A 19,616-nucleotide genomic window follows, 5' to 3' on the forward strand; every position below is an offset into this window, starting at 1 on the left:
AGTAAAGGTGTTCTCTCAAATGAATCAATCCCTCCACACCTTCTCAGTCTGTGTAATTCTTGTCTTTGTTTTTCAGTAAACCTTCCACAGAGAAACCACACAATACACTGGCCAGCTTTTTCTGTTTTTAAAATATTCTAAAAAATAATAAAATAATATACTGTATTATACCAAGCTCTTGGACTGTCTATCCATTCAATTCCACCCCATCACTTTATTTTCTTAATATATCACCAATCTTGCACTGATCAGTATTATGTTCTTCCCAGCAGCTTTTTGATCTTACACAAGCTACTAAATGAAACTGGAGAAAATCATGAAACCTTGGTAAATGGGTCCACTTAAATTTTTTAAAAATAACTTTAATTGAGTCCCCATTGCTGTTAGGCAGGCCTTTTACATCTCCCTTCACTTTCTCTCTGGTTTTATAGAAGCTTTTCCAAACTTTGTCATTCCTCCTCAAACATTCTAAGTTTCTCCTTACTCCTTTCCTTTCAGTTAAGAACCTTGCCTCACATTTTACTGAAAAAAAAATTGAGACCACACACCAAGTACTCCTTCTTCTTCATCTCATATCACTTAGGTGCCTTCTGTTACCACCTCCTCTTTCATTCCTTTTTCACATAATGAGGTCACCCCTCTGGGCAAGGCAACCCTTTTGCATATACAAGTGAGCCTTTTTCTATTCTGTCTTCTTCAGCAGATTGTCCTCTCTATCATCCCTAGTCTCTTATCTTCAATCTGCCCCTATAGACTTGTTGCTTCCTAACAAACAAGTTCATATCTTCCCCATCCTCAAAAAACATCTCACCTGATCCATCCATCCCCAACAGCCATCATCCCAAATCTCTCCTCCTTTTTTGTGGGCTAAACTCTTTGAGAAATAAGTGCCTTACTTCCTTTACTCTTAATTCTCTTAGGATTAGCTTCCAAACTCATCATTCAACCAAAATGTTCTCTCCAAAGTTAACTAACAGTCAGATGATTGCCAAATCCTATGATTATATTTTCTCAATCCTCATCCTTTTTGACATCCTTTGATATTGTCAATTTCTCTTTTCTCTTTGATACTATCTTCTTGCTAGGTTTCCAGGATACTGTTCTCCTCTGCTTCTCCTTCTGTCTATCTGTTCTCTTTCCTCAGGCTCCTTTATTATATCTTCATATAGGTCAGGCCAGCTAACTATGGACAATAACTAACAACTGACTCCATCCTGGGCCTTCTTATCTCTTGCTATACTATTTCACTTAATGATCTCAGTTTCCATGAATCCAAGTATTATTTCTATGCTGATGATTTTCAAATCTACTTATCCAGCCCTATGTCTCTGATAACTTCCAAATTGGATTATCTCAAAACTGAACTATCTTTCCTCTTCAAATTCTTCCATGCCCTAACTTCTCTAGTACTGTTGAGGGTACCACCATTCTCTCAAGCAACCAGATTGAAATCCAGGTGTCATCCTCTACTCTTCACTCTCTTATCTCCCATATCCAATTTGTTACCAAGACCTGTTGATTTCATCTTCATAACTTCTCTCACAAATACCCCCTTCTGACCTGACATTGCCACCACCCAGGTATAAGCCCTCTTTACCTTATTTCTAGACTATTTCAATAGCCTGCTGATTGGTCTTCCTACCAGAAGTCATTCAGCATTCTAATCCATTCTACAGACAATTTACAAAGAGATCTTGCCAAAGCACTAGTCTGACTATGTCATGCCCAACTCTCCTACCACTATTTTAAACACTAGTTGCTCCCTATCATCTCCAGAATCAAATAAATATAAACTCCTCTGTTTAGTATCCAAAGCCCTCACATAACCAAATACCCTCCCTCTTTCTTATATCTTATACCCCTGCCCCCAAAGTACTTTTTTATTCAGTGACACTGACTTCTTGTTCCTCAGGAAGCTCTCCTTTCTTTGGCCTTCCTTAAAGTCCCACTTAAAATCTCACTTTCTACAGGAAACCTTTCTCAATCCCTCTTAATACTCTAATACTGCCTTCCTTCTGGTGTTCATTTCTAGATTATTCTGTATATAGCTTGGTTGTATGATAACATCTTTTTTTCCTCTGTTGTTCCCCCATATTAGACTATGAGCTTCTTTAGAGCAGGGCTGTTGCCTTTTCCTTTTCTTTTTATTCCCAGTGCTTAACACAGTGCCTGGTATATAGTAGGTACTTAATAAACATTTACTGACTGTTATCAACTATTCTTACTACAACACCTTCTTTTTGTCCATTATACAGGATTGCATTAAGGACACAACCCCCATTGGTTTGCCTGTCTAGTTTTTTTTTTTTTTTTTTTTTTTTACTTTTTTTTAAATTTTAAACCCTTAACTTCTGTGTATTGACTTACAGGTGGAAGAGTGGGTAAGGGTAGGCAATGGGGGTCAAGTGACTTGCCCAAGGTCACACAGCTGGGAAGTGTCTGAGGCCGGATTTGAACCTAGGACCTCCCGTCTCTAGGCTTGGCTCTCAATCCACTGAGCTACCCAGCTGCCCCTGCCTGTCTAGTTTTTGATCAACTGTTATTTGAGACTCTTGCCCTCCTAAGGAGCTAGATTTGGTATCTGAGACCTGGGTTTGAAACCCAGCTCAACTACTTACTACTTTTGTGACCTTGAATAAAATCATTTAACCTCTCTCTATATCTCAAGAGGGGTTTGGACTAGCTATAACTCTTAATTAAATTCATTGTGATTTATGACAATAGTACTCATCTATTTCTGACCTCCAAATCTTCATCCTGGATGATTCCAATAATCCAATTTTTCTGGTCTTAATTAAAGGCTACTGAATTTCACTAGAAAATGTCAATCAAGCTGATTTCACTTAAGATTCATGACATATAAACTCATTAAGTTTTTCTTTGCTCCAATAATTTTTCTACTGTATCCTATCAAATTACTATCTTATTCCTAAGAGTATTATTCCAAATCTTTTTTTTCCCCTATTTTCTTCTCTGGCCATCAATTCCTCATGCTTAAAGTAGCTTACTTTACTAAGACCGAGACTATCCAATGTGAATTCTCCCATCTCTCTTCCTCTTTAAAATATAGCATCATTTGCCTCAATCCTGCCTGCCAGAAGAAATGTGATTTTATTGTTACTTTCACCCTTAATCCTTTATCCCTCTCTCCCATCATAGGGTAGGGGCAGAGCCTCTAAGACAATGCTCCAGCAGTCATCTCCTCTCAAGTATCTTCCATCCTTCCCTTGCCACTGGCTCACCCTCATCTGTGTATAAAGTTGCTCAAGTCTTCCTTAAAAAGACTAAAATTTATATTATTCCATCTCTCTTTTCTCTTTTACTTCCAAACTTTATGAAAATTTTTTTTCTACCTGGTATTTCTACTTCTTTATTTACTATCTACTTTCCCTTCAATCTCATAGCAAATGGCTTTAAATTTTCTAAAAACTGCCCTCCCTGAAGTCACCAATAACCTCAGAATCACCAAATCTAATGGCATTGCTTCAGACCTTAATCTCCTTGACTTTTCTGTAGCATTGATGATGTTGACCATTGACTCCTAATAGATACCTTACAATTGTATTAAAAAAAAAACCTTGCAAACTCTAATGTGCAAAATTAACATAAGCAATTTTTATTATTCCCTCAGCTTTGAAGATAACACACTTTAACTGGTTCTGTTTCTGTCTCTCTAAATATTCTTCTGTTTCCTTCACTGGCTCCTTATGTTCCTTCCAACCCAAAGGGTCTATAATTGGCCTGATTCTCTCTATGCATATTGTTTGGCAATTTTATTCAGTCCAGTGGCTATGCTAACCCTAAGCAAATGGTTGAAAAATTTATTATTTTCTAGTCCTAACCACTTTTGAGCTCTAGATGTATATCTCCACCTGCCTTTAGGTTATCTCTGATATTCTATCCATATTTTTAGCTACTATTTCTGCCTGTTGCACAATCAGTTATTGGGTCTTCTATGTTTATAACTTTAGGCTTATCTTTAATTTTTCTCTCTTCCTCACTTTATACTCCATCAATTACTAGGTAGTACTATCAAAGTCTATCTCCACATCTTTTGAATTCCTAAATACTCTGATCCCTTATCACCAGTTGCCTGCCAGACATATCAGATGTATCTCAAACTTTAACATGTCATTGGTTTCTTCCCTCTTTCAAAACCTTTTCCACTTTTATAGATTTAAAGGCTATCTGATTCAAACTCTTCCTTTTTGCAGGTGAAAGAAATAAGGCAGAGAGGTTGATGTCATGTGCAAAGATAAGATTTGAACCCATTTCATCTGATTCCAGACCTACCACTTTAACTTTTAACTATAATGATGCCTCAATTTTCCTGACTCTATTGATAGCATTATTATCTTCCAGTCACTCAGGTCCATGACCTAGAGGTTGTCCTTGACTCTTTCTTCTCCCTCAATTCTCCATATTCCAATCAGTGGATTATTCTTGCTATTGCTTCTTCCCCAACATCTCTCATATTCATGCTTTCCCTTCATATAGCCTCTGCCCTAATTCAAGCTTTCAGCACTTTTTGCTTGGATTATTGCAATAGTTTCCCTAATTGTACTCCACCACTTTCAGTCTCTACCTTCTTCAATCCATTCTCAACACATTTACTAAAACATCTGAACCTGCCAACCCCTTACTATAAAAACCTTAAATGCATCTTTATTGTCTCAGAGTAAAATGTAAAAATTTTAGATTGGCATCTGCAGCCCTCTGTAATATGGTTCCCATTTATATTTCTAGTTTTCTTTCATCTTATTCCTTTTTATGCCATCTCCAATCCAAACAAACTGACCTACTAGCAATTGTATTCTATAAAATAGTTCAACTCTCACCTCCATATAATTGGTCATCTAATTTCTAGAAAACACTTCCTCCAATATTTATCTCTGTCGCAGAGACAGGTTTCTTCAAAGCACAACTTAGATGCCATCTCATACACAAGGCTTTTCCAAATCCTCTCAGTTAATAATACTTTCCCTCTTGAAATTATTTTGTATTCAGGGCAGTCAACTAGAATTTATTAAACAATTATTATGGCCTAGGAACTGTGCTAAGGACAGGAATACAAAAGAGGGCAAAAACAAAACAAAACAAGGTCCTCTCCTACTCCTAAGGAGCTCACAGTCTAAAGAAGGAAAAGATATAGACAGGATAAATTGGAGGTAATCTGAGGGAAGGTATTAAGGAGGACTGGGAAAGGATTTTTGCAGAAATTAGGACTTTAGCTGACTCTTCAAGAAAGCCTGAGAAACAATAAGTGGAGATGAGGAAGGAGAGCTTCCCAAACATGGAGGCCAAGGCAGTGAAAAATGGATCCTACCTTTCTTTTAGAAAGTCTTTCAAAAAGTCATGTGTCCATGAGAAGATAGACTGTCTTCATTTATATTTGTATTCTCACCAGCCCTGCCTAGAATAAGTGCTCACATAGTCACTTGATATAGGTTTGCTGAGTTGTTGGTGACTTAACTTAGTTATAGTTATTATAAAATACATACTAACAACATATATTAAGAATGCTACAGTTAAGTATAGAGGGTGATCAATTAACACTTTTGAGACAAGCATAACTCCACCAAAGGCTTAAGCAATGCTTTATTATAATGTTACTATAGCTCCAGGCATATTTGAGTGTACCATAGGATCCCTAAGGTTTTTGTTTTCTTTCTGTAGAGATAATGAGGTGATATCAGATCAGCATTTGTCTCATTTTTTTATACATTCCCCAAAGAATCTGGAGAGCATGTTCATCACTGAACTTGTCAGGTGATAATTTCCTTCAGTCTGTTAAAATCATAAATCTTTCTACAAAGTGACAATAAATTTCTGGACTTATTGATATTTATCATTTATAGGCTCCTGACATTAAAAATTCCACTGGGACACCGATTATATCATAATTATTTTTGTATCTCACAGGGATCTTAATTACCTTTGGGCCTCTTCCAGCAGCTAGCATCCTGCCTTGCACATAGTACTTATTAATAAACAATTTCATGAACAAATGAAAAATAGAAGACCAACATTATATTAAATTCCAATCTGCAGCATATCAACTTTTTTCAAAGTAGAATGATTTCTTATAGACAAAATTCACTAATTCTTACTGATCCAAATCCTCAAATGAAAAAAATCACATTTAAGAAAAAAATATCATGCCTGAAATAATTCTGAACATACACACAAACTTGCCTAGAATGTCCAACTCTGGAATAACCTCAGTGCAGCGAAGAATTGGAGATGTGTATGCCCATATTTGGGCATTTTAATTCTATTTTGTGTGTGTGTGCTTGTGTGTCAGTGTGTCACCATTTGTTGTTGCCCATCACTAAAAACTCTTCTCTCTACTACAGTCCTACAGAGTGATACATTGAAGTAACATTTCAACAGCTTAAGAACTGTTTCTGCTCTGGACTGTTGGTGTGTGTGTGTGTAGGAATTTAAGCCTTAAATTATATTGGCACAATTGTGAAGATTTTAAACAAGCTCGTCCCAGGGCCGTTAAATGTCTCCTTTCTGAGAAATAACCAACCTAGCTAAATTGGGAGTCTCGATCACCAGAGGGCCCTCAGGATGGTGACTCATTCCACCACAGGCATTCGCAAAGGCCCCTAAAAGAATAAGGGTAGCGAAGTGCGCCAGGAAACCCGAGTGCCTGCGACAACGAAATCCCCGGGTTTTGAAAGAGGAAGGCAAAAAGAAATGCAGGCAGTATGTCTACTACTTCCTGACTGGTAGCAAGGACAACAGCTTGTTGGTAGATGATTGAAAAGAACTATCACCAAACAAGCTCCTTCCATCAACAGCAAAGTCGCCAAACTCTCCTCGAAACTTCACGGTTCCAGTCCGGTCCCCGAGACCTTTCAGCCTGCGTCACAGGGCCACGTGGCCCAGTTCCCTCCCCCTCATCTGAATTGTTGACAGCATCACCGAGTGTCACGTGATGTGACGTCATTGTCCTTCCTCTAGCCTGAAATCTCAGGAGCTGGCTGCATCACCCCCACCGGCATCTCCGACTCCTCCCCACTCGGACGAGTCTAAGACAGTATTAAGGGGGAACTAGGAGAAGATTGGTTGTGATACAATTTCACTTACGCACTATAAAAAGGAAATGAGGCGAAAATAAAGCATATTTTATAGAAGAATAGTGCGACAGTCGAAGGCTGATATTTTTCTGATGAAGGACGTAGAATTCGTTCATACTACTCCCTTCCCTCACCCCTCCTACCAAATCGCCATAGTGGTACAGGCGGAGGGCGGAGGGATCTTCTGTGCAGCGGATGAAGAAGTCATTGCGGGTTGTTTGTGAAGCTTTGGCGGTGGCGGTGCTCCTGAGTGCTACGGCCGGGGGGGTGGGGGGTGGGGAGCTCGGGACTCTTTTCTCTCACACAGACCGCGGGGGAGCGGGGGGATCATGTCGACCCCGGCCAGGAGGAGGCTCATGCGGGACTTCAAGCGGTAACTGCCCCAGCAGATGACCCCGTCCTAGATTCCAGAGGGCTTCCTCTCTTCTCCGAAGCCTTTTGGGCAGGAGGAGTGACTGTAGACCAGCCAGGCCGCAGGGCACCTTCCTTTTAGCTCCGCGACGCGGCCTGGCCTGTCTTAGATCCCAGGTTGGGTCTGGGGTAGGGGCCGGGTTTGAGGCAGCTCCCTACCGGAGCTCGCTGCACTCAGTAGTTCTTCAGTTCCGGGCCAAGGGAATTCCAATTTTCATCCCCCACCCTTCCCTAGGCGAAAATATGGGGGATGGGGGTCTGCATAGGCCTCCTACTTCTACGCCTACCTCTCTATCCCCATCTGAGGAAGGGGGCGTCCGACACCCCCATGTTTGGAGAACGGAGGGCTAGTCTCTGCTTCGTTTGTTTTTGTAATAGAGGAAGGAGATTGGACACCCCCATGTTTGGAGCTGGGGGGAGGGCGCCGACTTTCTTGGCCGGCTTGGGTTTCATTGTTAATTTAATTAGAGGCGAAGGTCGATTGACACCCCCAGGTTTGGAGAAGGGTAGAGTAGGTATATCTCTTTTTTTCCCCCCACCTCCTTCCTTCTCTGCTTCACTTGTTATCATATGCCCTAGTGGAGTGTCCTTTTCCCTGAAGGAGGCTCCCCTTCCCCCAACCGGAATCTTAGTTGTTTTTCTAATTGAATCTTATACCCCACCTCGGGTTTTGGGTTTGAACCTTTAGTAATATCTAGCCCCTTGGTGGGAGGGTGGAGAATTTTGCGGAAGCTGGAGATTCAGTCTCTTCCCCCCCCCCCCCCCCCCAGGGAAAAAATGCAAAAACAAAAACAGCCTTACTGGCTGCTGAGCCAAACCAAACCACCCTTTCAAGTCCTTATTACAGCTAGTTAAGGTATCACTAATTCAGCAGATTCCCCTTTAGTTACTAGGAGGAATGTTTGGTAAACCTTTTAACTTTTAACATTTAAAGAAATTCCTTTCTTGTTAGTACTTAAACGTGAACTGGGCAAGGTTCTCCTCTGGTGCATTAGGATTTGATTTTAGGATTTTTATCTGTTCAGAAGAATGGGATTTTGATAAATTAGATTTTAAGTCATTTACATTTGCATCCACCTGGGATAAGTAGTAAGGAAACTTCTTACTGAACCTAACCTCTTTTCCTCAACATTTTAATAATTTTTTTTCCTTGAATAGAAATGATTGGAATGACTTCTTTCTCTAGGGAGAGACCTGTCTTGTTTATCAAAGTTTTTAGTTACTTAAAAATTAGAGAGCTCTCACTACACCCTTTTAAGTTCTCAGGTGAAGTGCTTCCGATATGTTTTTCCTGAAGCATGAACCACTTGTGTTTCTTATTTCAAAAAGAGCTGTTGTTGGGTGCCTTTTCCCCAGAGGAAAATGGTATGATTCTGCTTAAATGGAATGTGTTTGAACCTTACTAAAAAGAAGAAAAAATTCAGCATCAAGATAAAATACTTCTGATGCAATGTATTGTATATTTTTCAGTAGTATTTTACATGTAAAACTTTAGAGCTGAAGCCTTTAAAAGAAGGTTTTCTGAATAAGGGTCACTGGTGTCTGTGGACCTCATCCATATTTTACTTGTCTTTTTCCTTTTTTGGGGTAAACACACTTGAAGCACTTTCCAGAAAAATTAGAAGTCATATGTATTGATTTAAAAAACAGTTAACCCACTTATGGATCTTTGGTTAGTTTTCTGAATATTACAATATGAGTACCAGGTTCAATTCACCATCATCCTTTTTTTCTTTTAAGAATTTCTTTGGATACAGCTTAATGCTGGCAACAAAATTTTTTATATATTACATTTCTAAATGTTAAAAAAGGGTACTTTTACAACCATGCTGGGGGTTTATTAACAGGAAATCTGATTTTTTTTAAACTATTATGAAAGATAAACCAATCCTGCAGCTTTGTTGACTGCTGAACTTGCTTAAGAGGCCATAATGTTTCTCCCAAGGATAGCGAATTGGCCAAATGTTAGTTGTAAAAGAGAAATAAATATGCAGTACTAAACTTCAGCTTCCTTTAATTGCCCTTCCTTGATTCATCAGTGGATCACTTTTCACAGACATTAAGATCTTTGGGTACTTTCATTGTTCTGACCTTTGACTTGATTTTTCTGGAATCTTATAAAAGTCTCGCCACACCTAGCCGAACAGTTGAATGCATCCTTTAAATAAACTCTGGTTGTTTAGAAGTCTTACTAGAGTTAGCCACCTAATTTATTAGCTTTGTGACTGGGCAAGGCACTTAATATTTTTGAGCCTCAGTTTCCCTGACTACTAATTGCAGAATAAAAATGGTGTATTGCATTACTTAACTGTCTGGTAGTTTTAAAAGCTCAAATGACATATATGTTCACACACATATATAATATAAACTGATTTGTAATCAATAAATCCCTATAAATATTTAACATTTCAGTTGCCATTTTTGTGTAGCAGTGTTAGAATGGTCAGTCATTACTAGTATAAGACACTTATTTACACTTCTACTCTGCATGATTATATACAAAATAATTTCCAATTATGAAGCTGTGGGATATCATTTGGGGATACTGTACTCAGAGGTAAAAAACATTGTTACTCTGGGTTACTCTGTCTTCTCATCCATTTATAAGGCTTTCTTTACTTGGTCTGGTTCCTGCCTAATTAAATTTTGGAAGACTGGCAGCCAAGAAACCATGGAGAGCTATAATCAGGAAGTAGCTGAATGCTGGGTGAACTTGACCCCAGGGAAGGTTATATGTCTGGTTGTTTGTCTAGCCCTGACATATTACTTCAAACCCCTGATGTTTTTGTCTGTGCTTTTAAGGCACAGCTTTTATAATCATTGAATCTGGCCTTTCTGGGGAAGGTAAAGAATAAAAGATCTATTTGCTTTTGAAAAGTTATTCCCAGATACTTCCCCATCTTCACTATATCTTAACTAAGCATACCTTGTAGGGTATAATAAAGAAAAGAAGTTTTTGCTTATAACCTGTGTGATTATAGTTATTCAAATCACCCAACTTTTCTGAGTTTCAGATTCCTCATCTATGAAATGAGGAGCTTGGACTAGAACAGGTGATACCATACTCAAATAAAAGGGGGACTGACTCACTAATCCAAGTATAAGGAAGGATCCCTAGGGACTGCATATTGACTTAATTTTAAAATGTAATACTATATATTTTTTGTCTTTTTAAAATTTAATTTGTTAAATATTTCCCAATTATATTTTAACCCAGTTCCAGCTGGAGAGCATTAGTTAAAGGCAGCAAATTTGATACCTCAGGATTAGATGACCCTAATTTCCAATATGATTCCAAGTATATTGGACCTCCTTCCAAACTAAACTGAATATAAATAAGTTGTTTATTGGTAGGCAGGTATACTACTATTATTAATAATAGCATTTCTATAATGCCTGATATGTGCTTGGCTTTAAGCTAAGCATATTCCATATATTCCATATAATCTCACTTGATTACTCAAACACCTCTATGAGATAGATATTATTTACCCCATTTTACTTAGGAAACTTAGACCAGAGCTTAAGTGACTTGCCCTGGGTTAACACAGTAAGTATCTGAGGCTGATAATGAACTCAAGTCTTCCTGACTCCAGGAAGTGTTCTATCCATTGTGCCACCTAGCTGCCTCTAGTAGACATTGAACTATTTGTCATTATAAATTATATGTTGTCTTCCATGTTGCCAGATACCAAGGGTCAGGATAAAAATATATTGTCATATATATAGCTTGTGCAAGGATATAAAAATGAATGATGGGACAATGGACACGGTGACATATGGAAAGAATAGTGGATTCAAAGTCTGTATCTAGATTTGAATATCAGTTTTGTTCCTTAACTTTCTGTGTGATTTGGCAAGTCATTTAATTCTCAGTCCTCAGGTTCTCACCATAAATTGAACTAGTTAGCCTAGATGACTTTTGATGCCAGTCCCTTCTAGTTTTAGACACTGTGATCCAATAATCAAAATTACTTTGGCAGTTGGACTTTTCAGTTAAATTCTTAAGAGAACACCATCCTTCTTAATCTGGGGGAAAAAAATCATTGCTTCTAAATCCTGTAAAAAGACTAGAGAACCTGGAATGCAATATAACTTTAAAGGCAACAAGGATTAGGTACCACTAGATTTTTCATTAAGAAATTGAAAAGGAACCTATGTCCTTTCAGCAAAGACATGGAGATACTTCTAGTTTAAAATAATGTAGATTGATTGAGTTTCTGAAAGACTGGAAAGTAGGTGCTTTGGTAGGCCTCATTGGATTTAATAGTCAACATTTTTTGTGTTTCTTTAATCTTAGATTGCAAGAAGACCCACCTGTGGGTGTCAGCGGCGCACCATCTGAAAACAATATCATGCAGTGGAATGCAGTTATATTTGGGTAAGTAGTAGGTGATAACAAAATGATAAGACCTCATCATCCTTTGAGCAGTAGAATATTTACCACCTTGTAGTACAAAGAATTCATCTTTGGCTTTAAAAAGCTACACTAGTGAAATGCAAATTAGGAGAGATTCTACTTAGCTCAGTACAAAGGAACCAATTAAAGAGAACATTAAGGTAGGAAAAATTATGGAACTGGACATTTCTACCAGAAATTTTTTTTAAGTGGTATTATGAAAACCATCTCACCTGTGCTTTTGGTCTTTTACACAAATTTAATTGTACTTTATTTGGGCATACCAGTTGAAGTTTTACATTCAGTAAAATGGTAAAAGAAAAACTGATGGTCTTCTGTATCAAGTTAATCTTGGGTGCCAGTAGAACCCAGAATGAATTTCAGGCCTACTGTGGGGGGAAAGTATCATTTCATTTGGCAATACTGCATAGGTCTATGTAAATAAAAGTGGAAAATTAGTTCTCCATAACTATATGTTAAATTGTTAGCTTGACTTTTTTTCTTTACATTTAAAATTCCATGATACCTTTTGTATTTTGTAATATTTTGTTCTTTGCCTTTATTCCATTTCTTTTCTTTCTAGGGTTTTGTTGTTGCTATAGACACCATAAGCATTAAATTCAAATTATCTTTGAAAGAATGCTTTTGATCTTTAAAAAAAAAACTGTTGATAATGTCTTGAAATAGGATCCCTCAAAAGTTCTCCATTTGTCCCAGAATTTTTATCTAGTTGTTTTTAGTAGATGAGTGGGAATAGTCTCAGTGAAGGAAGAATAAGCTTATTTTTAACTTAACACAAGGTTATTTTTATTAAAATCCTTAACGTACTCTGCACAAATTGTATTTAAACCTCTTTGGAAAGGTTAAATTGGTATGAGAAGAGGGGAAACTATTTCAGAGCAAAGAATAATGGCAGTCAAGAGAATTACTTACTGGTGATAACTTCAGCACCCACATTGGGCTTAGCCTTATTTCTCACTGCAGTAATGCTAAAAGATAACAAATCTTCCTGGAAACCAGGATAAAGTGGTCTACTCTCAGACATCTTAAATTTTAGTGTTTTGATTCCCATCTTAAAAAAGTGATTTGAAGACTGAGTTAATTGGAATTTTTTTTTTTTTTTTTTTTACTTTTTCAGGCCAGAAGGCACACCCTTTGAGGATGGTAAGTGGTCTTGGTGATCTTTTCTTTGCTATCTCCAATATGAAGAGGATGTTTTTAAGTAGCAAGTTTGCATATTAATGTCTTCTACTTAAAACCTTTTCCTGCTGTGGCTAGTCAGTTTGAAAGCAGACAAAAAGTTGTAAGCTATTGAGAAGACAGCTCACAAAGCACTTTATCTTCTGGGGCTTAAATGAACCTCAGTGCCCTAGTTATTGCTGGGGTAGTTGAACAGTAAATTTAGAGATAGGAACCATGTTGAAAATAGTTTATATTTAGATGGTTTGTAACACAGTAGATATATTCCATGAGGTAAACACCAGGAGGTTGGTCATGCCATTAGGCGGTTGTGACTATATTAGCCTGGTGTTGAACAGGAGTTGTTTTTAAACATTGCTGCCAATAGCTTCATGTAGAATATTTTATAACACAACTAGAATTTCCATACTCCTAAGCCAAAGTAAACATTTTGTTTTCTCTTTTGCACAAAAGTTGGGTTGTTTTCACAGAGAAATGCAAAACTAAAACTGTTAACTATTTAGCTGAACTAATTTATTTTTTAAGCCATTTCTTGGGAATTTCCTAAAAATAACATCTTTTTTAAATTGAACTATTTAAAATGATCAAATTTCTAACATTCATCCATTAGAATTTTAAATAAGATATTTTGATCTAGATGTGTAATTTCATCAGTGTCGGGAATTCTGTTTTTGGAAACTCCTTCCACTGTTACAGATCATCAACTGTTTGTTAACAATCTTATGGATCGCCTGGATTTGGTGAGAGGTTAAGTGACTCTTGACATACTCACATAATTATTATGAATCAGAAGCAGAATTCTAACTCATTTCTTCCTGACTCCAAAGATGGCCCTCTATCAAACCAAGCCATGTCATTTCTCAGTCAAGAGTGCTTAGTTCTTTAATAAGGCAGTTAGTACTTTTATCTGCAGTGAGCAGTCACGGATCTCAAATACCTATCTGTTATTAAAACTCATTTTCTTCATACCGCTTAAATTGCCAATCCTATTGGATGCAAAATAGAAGTAATTGATTTGTTCATGTGACTTAATGCATTAGAAAGATCTCAAATTGTAAATGAACAAGGAAATCTGATGCTGTTAAAAATATTTTGTATTCAAGTATTTTAATTCAATAAAGACTTCCTAAAATCCTCCCTAAATAAAAGCCTCTGATGTCAGGGAAGATTAAAGTCATATTTCATTTGACTTTTGAATTAGCCTGAGTGCATGCTTGTGTAGTATAAGATAATAGTAGAGGTAAGATGAACTTGAAGCTTGTCTGTTAGATCTTAACAATGAAAGCTGGCCCAAAAGTTTGTTGCTTTTGACTATGGAATACGTCAAATTCAGTGGATCCCTCAAACAAGTGAATAAAGGATTCATAGAATGGAGAATTTTAGGTATGATCGTATTTTTTTGGCATAAAATGATGTTTAAAGCTTAATTTCGAAGTTGAATTCATTTCAACAACATTTTAAAGTTGTTTATTATTTACAAAACACTGTTCTAGTTTCTAAGAATTCAAAAGGAATTCTTCCTCTACCAATGCAAGTCACAATCCTCTCTGGAACTCTTCCTTATTTTGTTTTGTTTTGTTTTATTTTTTGGTTTGAAATTTTTATTTTTAGAACATTTTTCCATGGTTACATGATTCATGTTCTTACTCTCCCCTCCACCCACACACCCTCCGCAGCCCACGCACATTTCCACTACATGTGTCATTGATCAAGACTCATTTCCATATTATTGATGATTGCACTGGGGTGGTTGTTTAGAGTCATATCTGCATCAACCTATGTGTTCAAGCAGTTGTTTTTCTTCTGATTTTCTACTGTCATAGTTCTTCCTCTGAATGTGGATAGCGTTCTTTTTCACAAGTCCCTCAAAATTGTCCCAGATCATTGCATTGCTGCTAGTACAGGAGTCCATTACATTCGATTTTACCACAGTGTATCAGTCTCTGTGTACAATGTTCTCCTGGTTCTGCTCCTTTCACTCTACACCAATTCCTGGAGGTCATTCCAGTTCACATGGAATTCCTCCAGTTCCTTATTCCTTTGAGCACAATAGTATTCTATCACCAGCAGATACCACAATTTGTTCAGTCATTCCCCAATTGAAGAACATACCCTCGTTTTCCAGTTTTTTGCCACTACAAAGAGTGTGGCTATAAATATTTTTGTACATGTCTTTTTCCTTATAATCTCTTTGGGCTATAAACCCAGCAGTGGTATGGCTGAATCAAAGGGCAGACAATATTTTAAAGCCCTTTAGGCATAGTGGAACTCTTCATTTTAGAGAGTTTTATAGAAAACTGCTAGGATACTACTTGCCACAGAGGCATGACTTAAACCAAAGGTCTTGACACAAAGACTGGCTCACTCTTCACTGGCCACAGCTGCCTCTACAAAGAATCTAGAGTCAAATGCAGAATGTTCCCTTCCGTTATATAGTTTGATGTGACTTGGATACTTTAATAGTCGCATTCTAACTAATACTTTTAATGAAATGATGGAACACCTAAACAGTTCCTCTCTTCTACCATTTTGCCTTCTAAAAAAAATGTGACCATTAGCTAGAATCATATAGAATCATAGACTTAGAACTAAAAAGAAACTTGGAAATCATCTTATAGATAAGGAAATTTAGGCCCCTAGAATGATGATGGCAAACCTGTGATACACATGTCAGCACTGACATGCATAGCCATTTTTGATGACATGTGGCTGCATACAGAGAAGTATTAGGGCCACATGCCAAGGAAGAAACATTTGCTATAGTGTAGTGTAGACACTCTGTGCACTATAGATGACAATTCTACCTATATTAATTTGCCTATTTTGGTTTATTAAATACAGTTATATATATTACAATTATACATTTTTGTTATTTAAACTATAAATATTGTGGGATTATGGTTTTTTTTTCTTGAAGTGACACACCACCCAAATTACGCTTGGTTTCTTGGTGAATTTTCAAGCTCAAAAGGTTGCTTCTCACTGCCCTAGAAATTAAGAATCTTGCCTGAGGGTCATACAAGTAATAAGTAAACCATAGTTTAAACCCAGGTTGGCTGACTTCAAATCCATCACCCTGTGTGGTGTCATGCTACCTACCTTAGCTAGGGAGACATTTTACTTATACCTAACCCATTTATTTTTTATTGAATAATGGAGAGGAGTGTAAATAAATGATCCTGTGTTGGCAATCCTAACTTGTTCCCATCTCGGTCATATTACATGCACTTAATATAGCCATCAATAGAGGTACTAACAGATAGCACTAATTAACTCTAATAGGTGCTAATTATCAAGCTAAAATAGGCAGTTTGTATTTGTATGGTAGTAAGGAAGTGCCAAATAATTGCTCCTAATTGTTTTATTGGTTTTGTTTTCTTCCCTCTCAGGTACCTTTAAACTAGTAATAGAATTCTCAGAAGAGTATCCGAATAAACCTCCCACTGTTAGGTTCTTATCAAAGATGTTTCATCCAAATGGTGAGTATCTTTATACAATCTTTAAATTGTCACATTTCTCACAGCACTTTTTGTTAATAGCAGTTTTCTGCCATGGTGTTGTTATTGCCATCTCTGTAGTTTGAAATACTGACATAGTTTAATGGTCACAGGATCATAATCTTAGAGGTAGAAGGTACTTTATATAATAGGTCTAGACCAACCCTCTCATGTTGGCATCTAATTAGAATAATTATTTTTCCTGGTGGCATTATTTTTGATATATCTTTCTTTGGAAGCAAGAAGTTTTTGGAAAATCATTGCAGGAGGGATTATGTATGGGGAAGATTTCTGGGAACTCTTTGAAATATAACAAGGTAAACTTATTGACTTCAGTATTATATTTGCAGTCTATGCCGATGGTAGCATATGTTTAGATATCCTCCAGAATCGTTGGAGTCCAACGTATGATGTGTCCTCTATTTTAACATCAATTCAGGTAAGTAAACTCTATCTTTCTAGCTAGAAATAATGCAAATCAGGTTTTCTTTTGTTTGGTTAATTTTGCTGAAGAATCCCAGAATGATTATTTTTGTTGACTAAGAAGGTATTGACCTCTGTTTACTTAAGGGGAACTGAGGAGAGTAAGAATCTTGGATAATTGTGTATGAGCAAATATTAAAGTTGCATAATCCAATAAACTATTCTCTTCCTCACCCCTAATTGCAACATAGATAGCAAAAAGGTATGATAGATAATTGTTTTAAAATCAGTGAAATAGAATGATAATAGTTTATTGGATGGGGTGGCAGTTAGGAAGGAAAGAAGAGTAGTGTGTGCATTTGGGGGGGGTGGCTTTTAATATACTTTTTGAAACTTTCTCCTACCTCTTCAATTTTATACACATATTATCTGGCATTGTTTTTTCCCTACCTACTTCATCCACCCCTTCAGTAGTTATTAACATTTTGTTATATGAAGGAAATTTGAAGCTTCACTACCAGCTGTTTCACAAGTAATACCACTCAGACTGAGCCTTTAAAATGCTGGTTGCTAAATTATTTATAACAAGTATATTTAGCAGCCAAATTAGTTTATTGTCTCTTGTATTCCTGGGGAATGCTGTTCTTTTCTGATTGTCTTTGAATTGTGATTTCAAGAGAGTGGATGGTTATTTGCTTTTGAAATTAAGTTCATTATCAGGAAACTACCATTATAGCTTGGTAGCTAGAGCTTGCACTAATATTAATAGTTACTCCTTTTTAATGATTTCTGTTGTTATTTTTATATCATTGTCATGTATTGTATTCTGTTCAAATATTAAATAGATGTACTTTTCCTCTTTATTTCAGTCTCTGCTGGATGAACCTAATCCCAACAGTCCTGCCAATAGCCAGGCAGCGCAGCTTTATCAGGAAAACAAACGAGAATATGAGAAAAGAGTTTCAGCTATTGTTGAACAAAGCTGGAATGATTCATAATAGACAACTGCTCTGTTCATCCTCATCATCATTGTTGTGTATAATTTACCTCTCAGTAGAAAGGCTACCAGAAATTTTAAGTGCCACAGGTTTTAAGGATTTGCATACCTAATGTGTCTGCAAAAAAGAAAAAAAAGCCCTTCAGTTTAGAACCTTTAAAAGCTTGTGTATCTTGATTAATGTACTTTTTATTGCATGGTATGAACTAAGTTATTGCTACATAAATTTGTAATATATCCTGTTTGTATTTTTTTTCCAAGTGTATAATGTTGGTGTGAAGTTTTCATGACAGAATATACACATTTTGTAAATCTGTACTTTTTTCAAATATTGAATGCCTTATTTTTGAATTCTTTAGATTTTTAAATTGGAGAAAAGCACTTAAAAGTTTTTTATATATAAATATTACATGTAAAACTGTTAAATACATAACTTCAGTGCAAGAGACTTTGTCACTTATTTCACTAGGAGGGATTGATGCATAAGTCTCTCCTGTCATTTATATTTGTTTTATCTCTCCAATTTCAAGGGAATAATACATCTTCTCGGTAGTTTGTCCGGAAGTAGAAATCAAATGTGTGCTTCTTTGACCAATTATCCATAATAATTTCATACCCCTGTTCTGAATATATACATATTAATTACTCTTAATATTAAGAGTAATTTCTGTACAGAGCTACTTGGTTTCATTATGATGCTTAATTATTGAAGGACTATTTGCCTCTTCTGGCCATTTCACCAATTATTGTAGATTTGGTGAACTCTTAATCTTACTACTTAGTTTTGGTGGGAAATTGAAGCTGTTGGCATGAACTTTTAAAAAATTATGAACTTAGTTCCTAGTCAAGAACCAAATTTTTTTGTTTTATCAAGGCAGTTTTAGAAAGAAATTATTATTTAGCCTATTTATTTAATATGCCAACCTTTAATATAGGTCTATACTTCTTTCCCAAAGCTAAACATACTTCAGGGTCTTCTATTTTGCCCTCCTGCAAGGAAAATAATCCCCTAAATTGTACAAAAACTAGTACATGTAGTTTATAGGACCATTACAAGTCAACTATGCTTCAGAAAGCTAAAGCTAAGATGTATAAGAATAAATGGCAAACAGCTTTCCACATGATGAACTTGAGAGTTCTTATTTCCTGTCCATCTCCCAAAAATAGGATATTGAAAATTAATCCCCTGGTGTTTACCTTAAGTGTGGTTTTTATCAAATCCATGGAAGTCTCTTGAGTACATACATAAACCTTATTGCAATGGCACACACCAAAAGGGAAATGACAGCACATATGATCTGGACAGGTGATATGGCACCCATAATGAACTTTTTAAAGAAATTGTAATAGGAGACATAACTCCTGGCATTTCCCTTCAAGGATAAATTGGGTGGTTGAAATCATGGTGTAATTTGAAGGGGGAAATTTTTTAGTTTTCCAAAAGTGTTGATTAGAAACTACTGGCAAAAATAGTGGTAATAGCATTTAAAAGAGTCTATTTAGAGGTCTTTTGACATAAGTGGCTACTGCTTTTGTAATTACCAAATATTTGTATATTTTCTGAATACCTTTAGCTTACAGACTGAATAGTAGTTTGTAGA

At 36.5% G+C, this 19,616-nt stretch overlaps 1 protein-coding gene across 2 annotated transcripts; it reads left to right on the plus strand.

Annotated features, from left to right (window-relative positions):
- The first annotated feature begins 7,385 nt into the window (after positions 1 to 7,385).
- On the plus strand, positions 7,386 to 18,333 carry UBE2B (ubiquitin conjugating enzyme E2 B). 2 transcript variants are annotated; one of them, XM_044661915.1, is made up of 6 exons: positions 7,386 to 7,461; positions 11,800 to 11,880; positions 13,037 to 13,062; positions 16,488 to 16,577; positions 16,946 to 17,034; positions 17,888 to 18,333. In XM_044661915.1, exons 1-6 carry the CDS (start codon positions 7,418 to 7,420, stop codon positions 18,014 to 18,016), a joined length of 459 nt encoding a protein of 152 aa, XP_044517850.1. In that variant the 5' UTR covers positions 7,386 to 7,417; the 3' UTR covers positions 18,017 to 18,333. The 2 variants fall into 2 exon arrangements, with proteins under 2 accessions (XP_044517850.1, XP_044517851.1); XM_044661916.1 differs by lacking the exon at positions 16,488 to 16,577.
- The last annotated feature ends 1,283 nt before the right edge of the window (positions 18,334 to 19,616 follow it).

This window comes from Gracilinanus agilis, chromosome 2, assembly GCF_016433145.1.
Source record: "Gracilinanus agilis isolate LMUSP501 chromosome 2, AgileGrace, whole genome shotgun sequence".
NCBI classification, from domain to species: Eukaryota; Metazoa; Chordata; class Mammalia; order Didelphimorphia; family Didelphidae; genus Gracilinanus; species Gracilinanus agilis.

Excerpts from the sequence above, each read along its gene's own strand:
- UBE2B (XM_044661915.1), top strand. The coding sequence starts at position 7,418 with ATGTCGACCCCGGCCAGGAGGAGGCTCATGCGGGACTTCAAGCG. Across the intron at positions 13,063-16,487 it reads AGGCACACCCTTTGAGGATG|GTACCTTTAAACTAGTAATA; the intron begins GTAAGTGGTCTT and ends CTTCCCTCTCAG. Across the intron at positions 16,578-16,945 it reads AAAGATGTTTCATCCAAATG|TCTATGCCGATGGTAGCATA; the intron begins GTGAGTATCTTT and ends TTATATTTGCAG.